At 39.3% G+C, this 17,233-nt stretch overlaps 1 protein-coding gene across 3 annotated transcripts in view; it reads right to left on the reverse strand.

The window, feature by feature from the left end:
- RELN (reelin) overlaps positions 1-17,233 on the reverse strand; it is a 496,502-nt gene that overhangs the window by 257,131 nt on the left and 222,138 nt on the right. For all 3 annotated transcript variants that reach the window (XM_059396996.1, XM_059396995.1, XM_059396994.1), the window contains exons 5-6: positions 13,685-13,717; positions 10,901-10,979 (exon numbers count right to left, since the gene is read on the reverse strand). In XM_059396996.1, the coding sequence (XP_059252979.1) occupies positions 10,901-10,979; positions 13,685-13,717 (112 nt within the window). The remainder of the gene's footprint in view (positions 1-10,900; positions 10,980-13,684; positions 13,718-17,233) is intronic.

The raw sequence follows: 17,233 nt of genomic DNA on the forward strand, positions 1-17,233 counted from the left end.
AGAGAAGGTGAGTTTCGAAAACCTACTGATGTAAACAAACATTCAAACTGTGGCCTAACAACTGAATTTTCTCAGGAAAATGACAGGGTTTGTAAAGTTAGGTATCATATTCTTCAGAGATTGGTGGGAAGAAGGAAGTTTTAAATAATCCAGTTAAACAGACTTTTATTTTTCAATTTAAAAAGGAATGTGACCTCGTAGGCTAAGGATTAGAAATGAATTGTTTCTCTGCCTAATAGTTAAAGTAATACTTTCCCTAATCTAAGAAAACTTCCCCCTTCTTTTCCTTTTTCCCAATATGAAAAATAGAATATAAGAATTTGACAAATACCATGGCGTATCATATGAACTGTATACCTTGAAATACATTCCACCATGAGCAGTGTGATTAAAAGAGATTTTGAAGGAAATGCTTGCTATCTCCAAAGACCACGCAAAGCCTGAATCTATTAAGCTCTCTCTGAACCCATTTATCACACCCTTAGTTTCCACATGAAGCTTATCTATTACTAGAGTTAACAGATCATTGCACGTTCAAGTTAGAGGGCATCTGAAATATCCCCGAGTCTCGTCACCTTTCATTTTACAAATGATAGAACAGGACTAGAATTCGGGTTTCCTGACTCCTTGTCCAACATTCTTTACAGGCCACTCTAACACAGTCAGTAAGAGGAAAGAACTCTAATCCCCTAGAAACAATTTTCACTGAAAAAAAATGTTAGTCATTCTTTTTACTGTCAAGAGTTTAATTTGAAAAGCTACGATTATTTTTCTTACAAGTTTTTTTTTATTTGATAAAAAGATTTTGTTATGAAAATGTACAAAAATAAGAAAGATGTCATGGACTTCACAGGAAATGTTAAGAATGAATTTGAAGTACATCTTCAAATTCAATGTTCTTTCGCTTATGTACAACCTTAGATAATTCTTCACTCTTTTAAACACTTGTTTTTCACTAACGAAAACATAAAAGGATCAGTAAACATAAAGGCAGGTACTTGTTGACCAACACATCTAAGGTCAAACTATAAACATAAAGGAAAAAAATAAAGAGAAAAAATTAATTTATTTTTATTTTTTTATTGTGTTCTTAGTCATCATACATTAGTTTTTCATGTAGCATTCCAAGATTTGTTGTTTATGTGCAACACCCAGTGCTCCATGCAATATGCGAAAAAAATTTTAAAAAGAAAAAGAAATGTTTTGAACCAAGGTTTTGTTTTTCACTGTAACAAGGTCCTTGGCAATTTGAAACTTGTTATTTGGTGTCAATTCTCTATCTTTGTTTTTTATTATTTAGGTGGCTGTGTCTGTCTGGGATAAAGAATTATATGTGATGTGCATTTTTGCTGGAGAGCGTATACTTCTGAAGGTATAATTATGTTTTCAATCCTGATTGAAAAATTATTAGGCTGGAAAACACGCCAACCACCCATTCTGTAGGCACGGAGGAAGCAGAAGTGGAATGTCCCTGGAGGACATGGTCCCCACGTAAGGCAGTGACTCACACAGGACTTTAAGGACACAGGAAAGAGGAGGAGGATTAATGAGAAAATTGGGCTACTTCACACAACAGAAGATTTATGAATGGTTGGTGGTGACATCATCCTCCTAACAATAAATAAATAATTGAAACACTATTTTCTCAAGAGCAGTCTAATTACATGGCTCATTCTTCTTTCTAGAGCAGAGTGAAATCACTTCAGCCTTTAGTCAGGCATTCTGCTGAGACAAGTTAATCACCTGGAAAGTCACTGACGATCAGTTATCATCAAATTCTCATTTGAGATACATGCCGTTTGTCCCCAAGATCGAGGACATCGGATGATCTCTCCAGAATTTATTGCCTCTGAGTAAGTCAGTGCCTGAGACTCAGCCTCCAAGAAACAATCCAGCATTCTACGAGCCAGAATTGTGTATCTACCAGCATTTCCAAGTGGAGATATTAAAATAATTTTAATATGGGCACTGACTAGAATAAGTATTTGAAAATGGAAAAAGTAAAAGAAAAATCTCTTGACCCCAAGGATAACATGACTTTTCTCTCTGGCACCGCTCACATTGCGTGTCTGACAGACTCTGATGTGTGAGTCTGCAAGGCAAGGCCAGATGAGGGATGGTGAATCCACCAGAGTAAAGGGGGCCCTGAGGGCCATTTGGTAGCTGGACAGTCCACTGGCTTCTTCTGAAGACACCAGAGCTCCTGGTACTTTCCACTCAAACCTTAACAATGAGAACATTCAACTTTTGACCACATTTTACAAAAAAGAGACAATGTTTCAAAATGAAAAGGGCATAACTATTTTCTTGTGAAAGATTAAGCTTTTAAAAAACCCTCTTCTCTTTGTAAATGGGGAATATTTTTAGAAAAACAGCAAGGAAATTTCACTCTCTAAGACTGAGAATAATATCACCTTCAACGATGTCATGCCTTTTTTTTTTTTTTTAAGAAGCTAACACATGCCCTCGATGTGAAAATGACAAACCCCATTTATGGCTCATCCTCATTACTTCTCACCGAGGAAAGGAAGAGAGCTCTTTTTATTTCACTAGGGAGTTTTAAATTTTGATCTCTCTTTGTTAACAGGTACAATGACAAATACTATTTGGGTTGAAAATAACCCTTCTAATATCCTACTCCTGCATGCAATATTCTGACCTCCTACTATGGTGAATTCCACTACATGCTGCTCGAAGAAATATTTTCTCCCTTGTTTCAAATGTACTTGACATTTAATTCTATTGAGTGAGCTCTTACTTCTGTCATCTAAAACAGAGATTAAAGAAGGAGATAATAAGCCTCAAGATTCACACCTTATTTTATTGGTAGGACACCTCCTGGTTAACCTTTCTATTGTAGAAGAAGCTTTTCCCCAGAGCAATGACATCATGGTAAGAGAAGAAGAGGAAGGAGGGGGAGGAGGCAGGAGAGGAAGGAAGAGGAGAGTTTTGTAATAAGAGAAAAAAGTTATTAACAAAAGAGAAGAAACAGAAAGAGTGGGAAGAGGTGAAGAAGTCAAGAGGGAGGAAGTGAGAGGAAAAGTAGAGCAGGATGCCATAAGATCAGGACATTGGACCAGAGACCCTAAAAAATTCAAATTATAATTTTATAACTCACAAATAGATAGATACATTAGAGATTCCGGCAAAGATGTCTTATCTCAGAGAAAAGATTTATTTTGCCTGACTATTCACATCTATTTATGATCTCCCTTGGTCACCTGCTCTTGAAAGAAAATGGAAGGTTTATACTCTGTGTTCCACTAGGTAACGCAGAAGTCTATGAGGTCATATGTCTTCTACGTGATCAGCATTACCAACAAAATCCGCCAGAAATCCTTTAGCAGTGCTGTAGAGCCCTTGGTGTCCATGGTCAGTCCTCCCCTTCACCCATCCCTGTCTTCCAGGCTTCCTGCCCCTGGGCCTCCTGGACCTTGAGCAAAGTGGATGGCCTTTTATCCAGTTTCCTTCCCATTGACACCACTCATCAATCTATCTTGTTATTTTTCCGATTTCTTGGAAACCACTTACATTGTGGTTCTCACACTTGCCTACTAAACGGGGGTCCTCTCTCTGTTTTTGTTTTTTCTTGGGGGGTGGGCCTCCCAGATACCAATGAACCAGGAAGCAATTTTTCTGCTTGCTTGACTTGTTCTCTCTTATGGGCTAAGCTTTTAGTCACTGAATAGAGCTCCAGCTAGAATAACTCACCCCCTCCCATCCTTAGATCTCAGTCTTTTTATAGTCTTTGTTCAGACAGTCCTTCTTTTCAAACAAAATAAATTGTGATCAGCCAAATCACCATGTTTTTGCTCTATTTCAGAATAACTGCTCCAATAAATTAATATTTTTAAGACAATACGAGTTGCAGCAGACACGTGATCTCCCTTTTGCTGGTCCTGTAGTATGATCGATCCCAGATACAAACAGAAATCTTCTAGTCTCTTCTGGATTCAAGCAACCTTACACAAAGTTACCCATGGCTTTAGCTTCTTTAGCTATAGACTGAGGGGCTTTCTGTATGCTAAACCCATGGACAGAGGTCTTCATGTACCAGAGGACCTGAGAAAACTTCATTTGCATCTTTCCTCCTGATGTCTCATCTTCCTTTGGCATCACGACCTACTCGCTGAAGACGCTTGTTCTGAGGACTGACTCCTGTTCTTCCCTGGTCTCTGCTGAAAAGGACATCTCTGCTATTATTATTGTGCTGGAGGGAAAACATCTGTTGTCATCAAGTTGCCATTTATCATCATGTTTCCTAACAGTCCCACGTTTCCCACTAGAACATCAGAGCCTAGTGATATTACAGCCCCAAATGCCTTCTGTGATCTTCGAAAACAAGCATTAAAGGGATAATCCGTTAAGCAAAACAAGGATTCCTGTTTGACTTTGTAATTGCTTGGAGGATAAAGGCACTTCCTAAGAAAACTTAAGTCACTTTTCACAAATTATTCACTTTCTAGTTCCTTTAACTTTCTTTTGCTCTGAACTCTTCATAACCACGAGTTATGAACCAATAATGTCTCCTCTTTCTTATCTTTTCTCATTTTCTTGTTATTGCTGAATTTATTCATTGAGGTACATTTGGACAGAGTGACCTGTACAGACCTCAAGCTTTGACAAGTGCACACATATCTATGTAACCCAGGCCCCTCAAGAAATATACAACAGGGCACCTAGGTGGCTCAGTCATTTAGCGTCTGCCTTCAGCTCAGGTCATGATCCCAGAGTCCTGGGATCAAGCCCTACATTGCGCTCCCTGCTCGGTGGGAAGCCTGCTTTTCCCTCTCCCACCTCCCCCTGCTTGTGTTCTCTCTCTCGCTGTGTCTCTCTCTGTCAAATAAATAAAGAAATAATATTTTAAAAAATATGTATATACAACACATTTGTTACCCCTAGAAAGTTCCTCCTGCCCTTACCAGTCAATCTCTCTCTTACCCTAGAAACAATCACTGATCTAATTTCTAGCATTTTAGATAATGTTAACCTATCCTAAATTTCAGTCGAATCACATAGTAAGATCAAATAAATGAAATCTTAAAAAAAAAAAAAAGAACTATTCTGGGTCTGGCTTCTTTCATTCAACCTAAAGTTTTTGAGATTAAATTGTGCTGTTTCAACTATCAACAGTTCATTCCTTTTTATGGCTGAATAGTATTCCCTTGTGTGGTTATGTCACTGTTTATCCATTCTTCTGATGATGGGTACCTGGGATGCTCCCATTTTGGGGCAATTAGTTATGTTTCTTTTTAATAAAACAAAACCAAACTTGTGCTCCATTCATATGAAATACTGGTAGTGTTTATATCACATGAAAAAGTTTAATTTATTGAAAGGAACTATGGAAGTACAGTCAATGTACAAGTGGTAGATGCTTCAGTGAAATGTTAATGAGATAAAGCCTATTTTTAGGTCCTTCATATCTTCTAACTGTAGCTATATGAGGGTTTTCTTCTCACTTTCCCTTTTTTAAAAAAAGGATTTAATTTATTTATTTGAGAGAGAGAGTAAGCGAGAGAGAGAGAGCACAAGTGGGGGGTGGGGGAGCAGAGGGAGAGGGAGAAACAGATGCCCTGCTGAGCAGGGAGCCCGATGTGGGGCTCGATCCCAGGACCTGAGCTGAAGGCAGATGCTTAAATGACTGAGCCACTCGGGCACCCAGTCATGTCCCTTTTTCTGGAGGTTGGGTGATGGCTTCGATATGAATGAGACACTCCTGATCCCTTCCATCATAGTAACACACTTGAAATGATACTGGAGACTTGTCAGCAGTGCTGATACTGCTCTTGCCCCCTCATGGCCAGGGACACATTCGAATGGATGAAGTCATCATTGCCGTGTAGAGGTAGACTTCCATGTGGTCCGACATCAGGGCACCGGAGAAGTGAAGAAACATAACTCTCAACAAACCTGAGCCACCGCTATACTCCTCTGAGGGGGCTTTGTTGTTCTCTCCCTTTGTAACTTCACATGTCATCGCCCATTCAAACAAAACAATCAAAAATGCCTGGGGGGAGGGGTGGGGGACAGCCGCTTCCTGGCAGAGCCCCAGAGATAATGGGGAACAAAGAGCAGAAGGACAGACACTCTGCATTTCGGGGAGGTAGAAGGACACCAGCTGCGTGACAGTGTACCGCCGGAGCACAGCGTCGCCAAGATGCCCGGGGGCCCAGATCCAGGAGCGGCAGTGCAGTTTACTGGTCCTCAAGCCGGCATCAACACAGAGCCCTGCTCTTAACAAATGAGTAGGACAAGGACAAAGGCTGTCTGTGTGGACCACTCACCAAAGACTAAATGAGACAGGGAGACGCCATGGGTATCAGCAGGACAGATGACTAGAAGCCCAGAGCTACACCCTCATACCACCCCCACCTTTGAGCCAGTAAGTCCTCTGGAACTTTCTTACAACATCAGGAAAATGGAAGAGGGTTAGCCAAAGGTGACTGAAGTTAAGTTTTCATCACTGGTAGGAGGTGGACAATAAAAAGAAATTAAGTTGGGTTATGAAAGAATAAAGAAAGTTTCATTTCTCTGATGCCCAAGTTTGTGGAGAGAATTTCTAACTGCCGCACTTGTGTAAGCACAAACAATTTCTGGAAGGACTGGCGGAAACGGCTAACAGTTGTTGCCCCTGGAGGAAGGCAATATAGGTGCTGTGTGGGAGGAAGGCTTATTTTTATTATTTACTTTTTAAAAACGTGATTGGACTTTTTGCCAAGTAAATTTATTATTTTTTAATGAAATCTAATATTTAAACTAAATATATAAAGCATTCAACATTGAATTGATGGAAAAAAAGTTTCTTGGCTCTATTCCAACTGCAGCCAGACACTTGGAATAGTAACTGGGCTGTTACGTTCATTCATAATAATAGTCATGTTGTTTTATGGTCCTTGTTTTCTATGTACAGTGTTTTGTACATGAGATAATAAACTTGGCTGTCAAAAATTACATGTAATGGAGTGAAAAAAATTGATTTTATTAGATGACATTAATGGAAGCAAATAAGTTGTGAGAGATTAATTTTTGAACGGCTCTACCTCTCCCTCACTGCGCAGACGTGACTTCAGTTTCTTAATTTATTCTTTAGCTTGTCCTTAAAAATTACAAATTAAATAATGCATATGATGATTTTTAAACCCTGGGGCAGAAACATGGTTATAAAAGCAGTACGTTTTTCTCTTGTGGCAAATTCCCCGGTGATGTACTTAGTCACAGGAATTTGGCCAGCGGCCGTGCCCCAGACCCTCTGCTCTATGTGGTAGGAGGCACAGAGGCACAGAGTTCCAGACTGGGCAGCAAGGTTTTCTCCTTCCCACATTGTCCAAGTTGCCCAGTGATTTCTAATTCTGCGGGGTCGGGGAAGAGAATCAAAGACAAGATCACGGAGAACAAAACTCATATGCCAGTACACATTCTTAGAAAAGGGATTTCAGGAGAGTCAAAACTGCCCATAGAAATCCAAAAAAGTAGGGCTTCCTTACGTTACTTGAAAAATTTGACTGGGATGTCTGATTTTATTGGCTGCTGGTTTCTGACTTTAGGGAGTTTACATCTATTTTTAAGGATTCTGAGACAGTGCCTATCATCTTTTTTCTCCTTCTCTGTGATTCTACTCTATTTTCACAAACATATGACCATATGTTATATAATACAGATGCATTTACTCTGATGTCTGTTTTTCATCCAAATGTAGTGAGGGAAGACTTGAGGACTCATTTAAATAAATTGGTTGAGAAATTTTTTTTTAAAGATTTTTATTTATTTATTTTTCAGAGAGAGAGAGAGAGAGAGAGAGAGTGCGAGCACAGCCAGGGGAGCAGCAGGCAGACGGAGAAAGAGAAGCAGGCTCCCTGCTAAGCAGAGAGCCAGACGTGGGGCTCAATCCCAGGACCCTGGGATCATGACCTAAGCCAAAGGCGGCAGCTTAACCGACTGAGCCACCCAGGCACCCTGACAATTTTTAAGCTAATAATGACTTGGGGTCTCATGTGGGCTTAGAGGAGGCAAGGAGAACATTGCACAAATCAGCCCAGGAGGAAGAAAGGAAGAAACAAAGAGAAGGAGCGAGAAAAGGAGAGAGGAAGGAAAGCAGGGGAAGAGAGCAGAGCAGGTAAGGGAGAAAGAAAGAGAAAGAGGGAAAGAGAGAAGAGAGAGAGAAGCGAAGAGGGGAAGGAACAACATGTTCTGAGCACCTGCGATACCAGGCTTGACGCCAGACCTTTGCAGCCAAAGGTCTCATCAAACTAGAATGAAGCTGTAAAAACCGTATTTATCTCACTTTTACTGACCAGGAAACAGGCTCAGTGCGGTAAAGGAGCCTTGTCACTTTTCTCAAGGTACCCAGCTGGCCCATGGCGAGCTCAAGAATCAGAGGAGACACGCCTGACATCAAAACCTCTGCCACCTTTTTGCTCAACAAAGTCGTCTCTCAAATGATGAGAGGTTCATAGGGGGTAGTGTTTTTGTTTGTTTTGTTTTGTTTTGTTTTGTTTTTTAAAGGGACTTTTTAAAGGGACTACGTGAAGGAGATTGTGAGCAGTAAGGGTTAAAGTAAAATTACTCTAAGTATATTTGATAGAAAACAGAAGTACGTGGCTTTTTAAAGTTAACAATTTTTTTTTTAAGTGGGATAAACCATAGCTTAAGTGAAGGGGACACAAAATCCATAACTTCGGTCAAGGAAGCATATATCAGATTAGTCATGAAAATGGGTGAAGCAAAATCAATCATGTTTTATTGATTTCAAAAACAAAAGAATTTGAACCACATAAAAGTCACATTTTGTATCTGTCAAGAAAATTTGGTGAAGACAATGAATTAGCTTGACAGAAATGAACTTGCCTTGAAAGAAACAAATCATCTGATAACATCTATATTAATGGAATATAAAAAACCCAAATGTCAGGGAGAGGAAGAACTTTTCCTGGGTACAAGCAGTGCTTAGAAAGTTTCACTGGCCTTTTCTTAATAAAGATTTTCAATTTATTTTAAGAAACTTATATTTAGGATATGTTCACAGGGAAGTGAAATTTTATTGATAAATTATTTCTTAAATGGCAGATAAATTATGAGACTTTATGACTCTGTCCAGTCTGATTTTTATTATATAGTACCTAGATCATTCTAGAAGACAGAAGAAGAAAAAAAAGGACAGAAGACATTCCTCCATCTAGTATTGAAGCACAAGCCCTCTCTATATATCATCTTCAATGCTCAGGTCAAGGGTTACTTTCTCCAAGAAAATCCCACCAGAGTCATCTTTCTCTTTTTTTGGAACTACAGTACCTATGCTATTTGTACCCCTCTATTATACTTAAAGAATTTCTATCCTGGATCATATGGTTTTTAAAAATATGTTCTTAGTATATCTTCTACTAAACTGTAAGCTACTTGAGAAGAGGAAGTATATGTCTTCTAAATTTATTGTATCAATAAAAAGATTATTGCTTAATATTTGTTGGACAGTACAAATAAAGAAATACAGACATGAATATTACGTGCTGACATTTGAGGATGGAATTCTAGTCTTTTTAAAGTTTTTAAATTTGAGTATAGTAGACACATAATGTTATATTCATTTCAGGTGCACAACATAGTGATTCAGCTTCTATATATTCACGCATAGCTCAAGCATAGCTAGCTACCACCTGTCACCATACAATGCTACCACAATATCAATGACTATATTCCCTATGCTAGAAGGAATTTTATTCCCATTCCGTAGCTAGAAGCCTGTATCTCCCACTCTCCTCCACCATTTTGCCCATCCCCCCTTCCCTCTGGCACCCATCAGTGTTCTCCGTATTTATAGGTTTGATTCTGATTTTTGTTTATGATTTGTTTGTTCATTTGTTTTGTTTCTGAGATTCCACATATATGTGAAATCATATAGTATTTATCTTTCTCAGTCTGACTTATTTCCATTATCATAATACCTCCTAGGTCCATCCAGGTTGTTGCAAATGACCAGATCTCATCCTTTGTTGTGGCTGTGTAATATTCCATCACTCACTGTCTCTCTCTCTCTCTCTCTCTCACACACACACACACACACACACCCCTTCCTTATCCATTCACCAATCAATAGACATTTAGGTTACTTCCATATCTTGTCTATTGTAAATGATGTTGCAATAGCATCGCATATACAATTTGAATCAGTATTTTTCACTTTCTTTCTTTGGATTTTGGCTGTAACTCGAAAGTTCACATTAGAGATTCAAATTTATTTTGATTGTGTATACAAAAACATTTAGTGTCATAGAAAATCCACATTCAGACATTCCCAGAAATTACACAGATTGATTATAGCTCTAGGTTGACAGACCTATTTCTCTAGTCAGCAAAAGTACAACAAATTGCCAACAAATTCATGCATCCATTTACGTATTCAACAAGTTTTTAATGAATGATTTTGGTTCATTATTTCTTTGTCCTCAAATATCCCACAGAGTTACATCTAAGCTGCCTTCGAAGGAGACAATGGAGTATAAAGAATGAGGTGGTCAAAAAACTTAGAAGTTATTTGTATGACTCAAATCACCTGTCATTTCAGACATACCACTTCCCTTCTTTTGCTCAGCATAAACACAATTGTTAGACACACTAAAGCATAATTTTTTCTACATAAAGAACTTGTACAACTGAAAAAAAAAATCTAACCATACACATGGCTTTGAGGTGGCACCTACACTCAGCTCTTAAAGAAGTCATGAAATAGACACCATGCAGTCTACACAGCTCTGCTTCCTAGTTGAACAACTCACAACTCTCACTGATCCCTTTTTGCTAACATGCAACTTAATGTTATGAACTGCTCGAAGGAAGCAGTCAGCATCATGTTTTCTTGGCATTGAAAAAACTCACTGAAGTGAGACACATTCCTGTAACTTACCATATATTTGGATTCAACTCTAGTTGGCGGTAGGAGTCAAAGTCATCTCGTAGGATAATGCTGTCACTATGTACTTCAGCTAAAAGAAAAATAAAATACTTAGAAAAAAATTACACTAAACAATAGATTCAGCTACTTGAAAGGGTCAATATGCTGCCTTTACAAGGAATAACAATATTTTAAATTAAAGCTGAATTTTAAATGAGTGGTTGATGATATTTGTTTTGCCCCTAAACTATGAAGGGAAAAGGGTAAAGGCTCTGCAGTTTAGACACACAGAAGTCTGGAAACCAGAGTTCCCAAAGAGAAATTCTACCAACTTGTCACCCACTAGACGAGGGAAGAAGGCCAAGGTCAGTACTAACCTACAAAGAGAGGTCAAGCAAGACTTGCCTCTGGTAGCTCTATATGCTCAGAAAAGATTCAGTGTTAACTCACTTTACAGTGCAGAAGGAGATGGAACATTCTGGCTGTTCACTTGGCTAATATGTTTGGTATTTTACCCATTTCCTCTTCTATTTCCTACTATCCCTCTGTCCCTGACTTGTTTTCTCTCATTCTCTATAGTCACTCATTTTTTAATTTAATGTGTTGCAAATTGTTAACATTTCTTCCCCCAGAGCTGCATTGGAGAAATGATCTACATGAGTCGATGAAAGTCCCAAGTAAAGTCATGTTAAAAGTCAGAAGGAATACCAGGGAACCAACCACAGTTTAAAGCATGCCATCGTTACACTTGAACTGGTATTAAGTACCCATTTTCCAGCTTTAGAACAACTTGAGCCATTCTAAGGGTAAAAACTATCTTCAGAAAATGTAGAATATGTGCTTTTTCCACTGAATAGAAGGCGGACAAGTTAAAAAAAAAAGTCACACCTCATTTTTAAGACTGTGTGAGAAACTACCACTAGCTCTATTCAAGTTGTAAAAAATGAATTTAGTGCTTAAAAACCCTCTCTCATCCAATTCCCATGATCTGCTTGGGAAGTTGTTTTGGCTAATATAAATTCTCCAGGCCTGTATAATTTTGTTTGAACGAGTTTATACACACTTTTTGGAAGAAATTAAAATCATAGGATATGATTAACCAAAAAAAGTAACAAAAAAATTTATTATCAATTTTATATTTTTATTTATATTTTATAAAATATATTTTATCATATATATTTTATTATATATATATTATTTTGGGGGGGGCTCACTTGAAAATAATTTTTTAACTCACTGGGTAATTAAAGTAACCTCCAACTATCAGGAAGCATACTTCCAGATTCTCTTTGGTGACACGGCCACCCATGGCCACCCTCGCTCTCTTGATTCCAGGTACGCCAGCAGGTGAGCCCATAACGACGTCTGAGCAATCAGCGAATCAGCACGTATTCAGAGCAATGGCTGCTCAGACTCGAAGCCTTAGGCAGGACAACAGGGAGACTATGGATTTCCGCTGGAGAGAACGCTGTGATGTGTTCTGTGCATGGGAGTGATTTAATGATTCCTCTGAGCCTTCGGATGCGGGGCCTGAATTGCCTGCAGGGTCCAGCTCTCCCGGACACCTAAGCTGGCCGAGACTGGGCTGGGCCACGGCGGGTCACCAGCCTGCCTGGGCTGCCAGAAGGCAGGCTTCTAAGCGCTGGCATTCGTCTGCCAAAGAAGAAGGGCCCCAAGTCGTAGTATTACATGAAAGTCAAGCTTCTCGAGGCAGATTCTCCAAAGAGAAAAATAAATTAATTGGGTTTGTATGTTGAAAGGAAAAGCCCGAGAGCCAAATAACTGACCCATCTCCAAGTCCCAGCGCGAGAGACATCGGAAAAGGCGGGAGCCAGCTGGGATGACTTATTCTTCATTCTTATGACATATGTAGCGTAGGAAATGGCTTTTAAAATAAATCTTCACCAACACAGATGAGAAACTCTTAACTCTTAGAGATCACTTGTTTTCTAGAGAATGTTTGACAAAGGTGTGGGTAAGCCTCAATGGTTCTTGTTCACGTGTTCACTGCTTTCCAAACACTGTTATGTCATTGCGCACTTTACACAAAGGAATTCATTTCAGCCTCAGGATAACCCTCGGAGGTAGGTATTATTATGACTTCCACTCTACAGATGAGGAAACTGAGGCCTAGAAAGGCTAAGTAACTTACTTTGTGTACGTGGCTAGCAAGTGGGAAGGTGAGATGAGCCGAGGTAGCAGCTCCAGAAACTATCCCCTTAACTGCTATATAACATTGCCTCGCATGGCCGTAGGCAAAGAACATGAGAAAAATGAGAGATGGGAACTTCACGTGGTGCCTTAAAATAAAGCTTACAGCTATTTAAACAGCCTCATTTGAATTTTAAAAGAAATGACCAAACTCCTTCTCTTTTTGCAACCCAGCACTGGCCTGAACTCTGAAATGAAATGATGATCTGAAGTCTGAAATGATCTCCATCCCTCCACACCCTCCTGACCACTATGCCCAAGTCTCCTATTTGTGATGGGCAGGAGCTCTGGGGAACATTTAGCATAGAATACAGGATGAAAAGGTCACAGTCAATAGGATCCTGAGGCTGAACGTACTAACAGGTTCAAAAGTCCCTCCATTAGCCCCAGCTGGGCAGCATGACCGCTGCCATGGTGAGGTCCCGTTTCAAGCATAATCTGAACCCAAGACTGATGCCAGTGAACGATCAGAGAAAATCAGAGAGGGCAGGAAGTTTCCTCACCTCTGTATCATCTGGCCACATAGAGGAGTGAAACATGCATATCTAGTACCAACATTAGTGACCTCAGGGTCTGACCACTTACCTAGATGTGGGTGCATCGTGGCTTCTGTTGGAGCTGGACCAAGAGAGAAAAAGGGAAAGATGATTGATTAGCAATGAAAGCAAAATCTAGTAATAATCAAATACAATGACAAAACTTAGGCCATACTATACAAATTAAATGGTTGAAACTTTTTGAGAGGAGTAAGAAAAAAATGTCAATAAAGGCCTATAAGTAAAGCATCCAACTCACTCTTTATTCCATTTAAAAGTAATGCATTACTCCTACACTGAAGAGTAGCACCCCTTACGCTCAGGATAGTTGTTTATTACATAAGCTCAGTCAGGTATCCCTTGAAAAACACAGTATCAATGCGATGTGATAGTTAATTTAATGGATATGCCAAAACTCTTTCCGAGCATCCAGTATCTGTCGGGGCTGTTCTGGGTGTTAGGGAAATAGATAAAAGACCCCCTCTGCTCTCAAAAGAGCTTCCCATCTGGTAGCTAGAGTGTAGTGTAGTAAGGGCTATGGCAGTGTGTCTGGAGGAGGCTGGGGGCAATAGACGACAAGGAAGGCATACTAATTCCAGACTGAAGAGAAGACGGTTGTCAGAAGACGTTTTCCTGAGAAGATGATTTCTCTGCTGAAGGATTTTTTTTTAATAGTTTTATTTCTTTTTTTGAGCCAGAGCCAGAGCCAGAGAGAGAAGCAGACTCCCCCCCCTGAATGGGGAGCACTACTCGGAACTCGAGCTCTGTGATCATAACCTGAGTGGAAGGCAGACGATCAACCAACTGAGCTACCCAGGCTTCCCCTCTGCTGAGTTTTGGAAGATGAGCAGAAGGAAGAGAGGTGGTAGTAAGGGGAGCAGAGAGGGGCTTCTTTCTGGAATAAAAGGAAATGGCATAGAGAAGCAAAAGAGAGCGTCGCCTGGGTGGTGCAGTTTGTTGTGTCCGACTCTTGGTTTGGGCTCGGGTCATGATATCATGGTTCCTCTGAACTTGGGCTCTTGTGTTCAGCAGGGCGTCTACTTGAATTTCTCTCTCCCTCCCCTCCTCACTGCCCCCACATTGCTTTTTCCCTCTCAACAATAAATAAGTCTTCAGAGAGAGAGAGAGAGAGAGAGAATGGCTTTGAGGGGAACCACAACAATTTCAGTGTGACTGGATGAAAGTTTAAGAGGAAAGAGTAAAAAAGGTGATACTGGGAAGATGCAGGGGACAAGACCATAGAAGTGAATGCTGGGGAATTTGGACTTAACCATGCGAGCCTGATGATTTTCTGAGCACTTATGAGCAAAGGAGTGGGTGTTAAATATATTCATTTTAAGAAAAGACGCTTTGCAAATAAGGGACACGGCCCAATTAATACTTTGGTTATTTTTTTTTTTCTCGAAGAACTACTGAGTCTATGAAGAAATGTTGGCAATTCACTATCTAAAAATTAGAACTTATGACACAAACATTTTTAAATCTCTTACATCAGTTTAGGAAGAATTTCAGTCAGATATGAAAAAAATTAGTTTCTATCACACAATGATGGAGTACTTCAGCTATGTTAGCTGAAAAATCCAGACTTAACAGAGTTTTAAAACTATAGGCTGATCTTTGTCTTATTGCTTCATACCAATATATTATACATATTGAAAATGCCTGTGTTTGGTTTTTTGAAACAGACTCTATGGTAAGTGTCATGGATACAACCGGAAGAAAAATGGAATGATCTCGTGTTTTGTGCTAACGCTTATTGGTTACATCACAGAAGAGTTTTATGAAGATTGACTGAACTGCTAACTCTAATTTGATGTGTTCTTGAAACAAGAGGAATAATTGCTCATTAACTAATAATCAATGACAAAAACATGGCACAATGATGTATGTTGCCTGACCAGTATCACGGTGCAAACGAATGAGCTGAATTTGGAGCTTCAAGAAAGGCAAGAGTTTATTTGCAAAGTGGTTGGAAAAGTAGGAGAACTCATACTGAAAGTAAAATCTCTAAAATACAAATCAGCAATGATTTTATACATTGCCTTAACATGAATCAATAAGCAGAAGATTTTAACTGCAATTGACAGCATTTTTTAATTGTCTGCAAAAAGACTCCAAAAATATTTTAAAATGTGTTGATGTGATAATCTTGGAGTAGGTTTTTGATTTAGGTAATATCTAATGCTAGGTTGACATAAGAGTAAATAGATTTACTTGGTCAAATATAGTTTTGAAACTGATAGGCCTTCATATTGAAGTTAAGTCATCTCTTCTAAAAATATGTACTCATTTTGTCAAGGTGGATATGAGTATTAAGGAAAAATAATTTTTTTTAAAGATTTTATTTGTTTATTTGACAGAGAGAGACAGAGAGGTCACAAGTAGGCAGAGAGGCAGGTAGAGAGAGAGGGAGAAGCAGGCTCCCCGCCAAGGAGAGAGCCCGACGTGGGGCTCGATCCCAGGACCCTGGGATCATGACCTGGGCCGAAGGCAGAAGCTTAACCCACTGAGCCACCCAGGCGCTCCAAGAAAAATAATTTTTTAAAGATTTTCTTTATTTATTTGACAGACAGAGATCACAAGCAGGCAGAGAGGCAGGCAGAGAGAGGAGGAAGCAGGCTCCATGCTGAGCAGAAAGCCTGATGTAGGGCTTGATCCCAGAACCTGGGATCATCACCCAAGCTGAAAGCAGAGGCTTTGACCCACTGAGCCACCCAGGCACCCCAAAGGAAAATAATTTTTTGCTGTTTGGTTCAGTTATTGGAAAACCTGTAAGTAGATATGGAACAACTGGGTATGTGAATCTAATTTTTAACTCTAAATTTTACAGAATCTCAATACAAAATATTCCAATATGTAAGATGTACTCTAGGTGTAAAATTCATACCAGATTTGGAATACTTTGTACAAAAAATTATGAAAATTTTCTCATTAATAATTTTATATTGACTATATTATATTGAAATGTTTACTATTTTATATATTCCCTGTTAAATAAAATAGGTTTTTAAACTTCATCTATTTATTTTTGTTTTTTAAATGTGGCTACTAGAATATTGAAGATTTTATATGTGGCTTGCAGTATACTTCAACAGGACAGTGCTGAACAGGAGCTAGGAGGGAGATCCGTGCTGGGTATCATCCGGGAATCATTACAGCGCAGGAAGTGGAGACACAGAAGAAGACTGTGTCACCCAGAGAGAATTGGCATAAAAACAGAAGTGAAATGAAGAGGTAAACACCCATTTAAGGGATTGGCAGAAGAAGAGGAGCTAGTATAGGAGACTGAGAAAGACTAGGTTTCATTACAGAAATAAGGAAAAGAAAGTTTTAAGAGAGGAGGGTTGAATCAAAGTAAGATAATCCTAATAAAGATGCTATCTATTGAGACTACGCTCTTAGCAAGGCACAGCCAAGCAGAGTCTAGAGATGAACCCCCGGAATTAGGCTTCAGAGGTCACACTTGTAACTATAATGCAGACTGTTCTTTCAAGAAAGTTCACTGCAAAGCAAGAGATGAGATTTTAATACCTAATGAGGAATGAGGACCAAAGAAATTTTGTTGTTGTTGTTTGCTTTGTTTCTTAAGCTGTGACAG

The sequence above is a fragment of the Mustela nigripes genome, chromosome 4 (assembly GCF_022355385.1).
Source record: "Mustela nigripes isolate SB6536 chromosome 4, MUSNIG.SB6536, whole genome shotgun sequence".
Taxonomy (NCBI): domain Eukaryota; kingdom Metazoa; phylum Chordata; class Mammalia; order Carnivora; family Mustelidae; genus Mustela; species Mustela nigripes.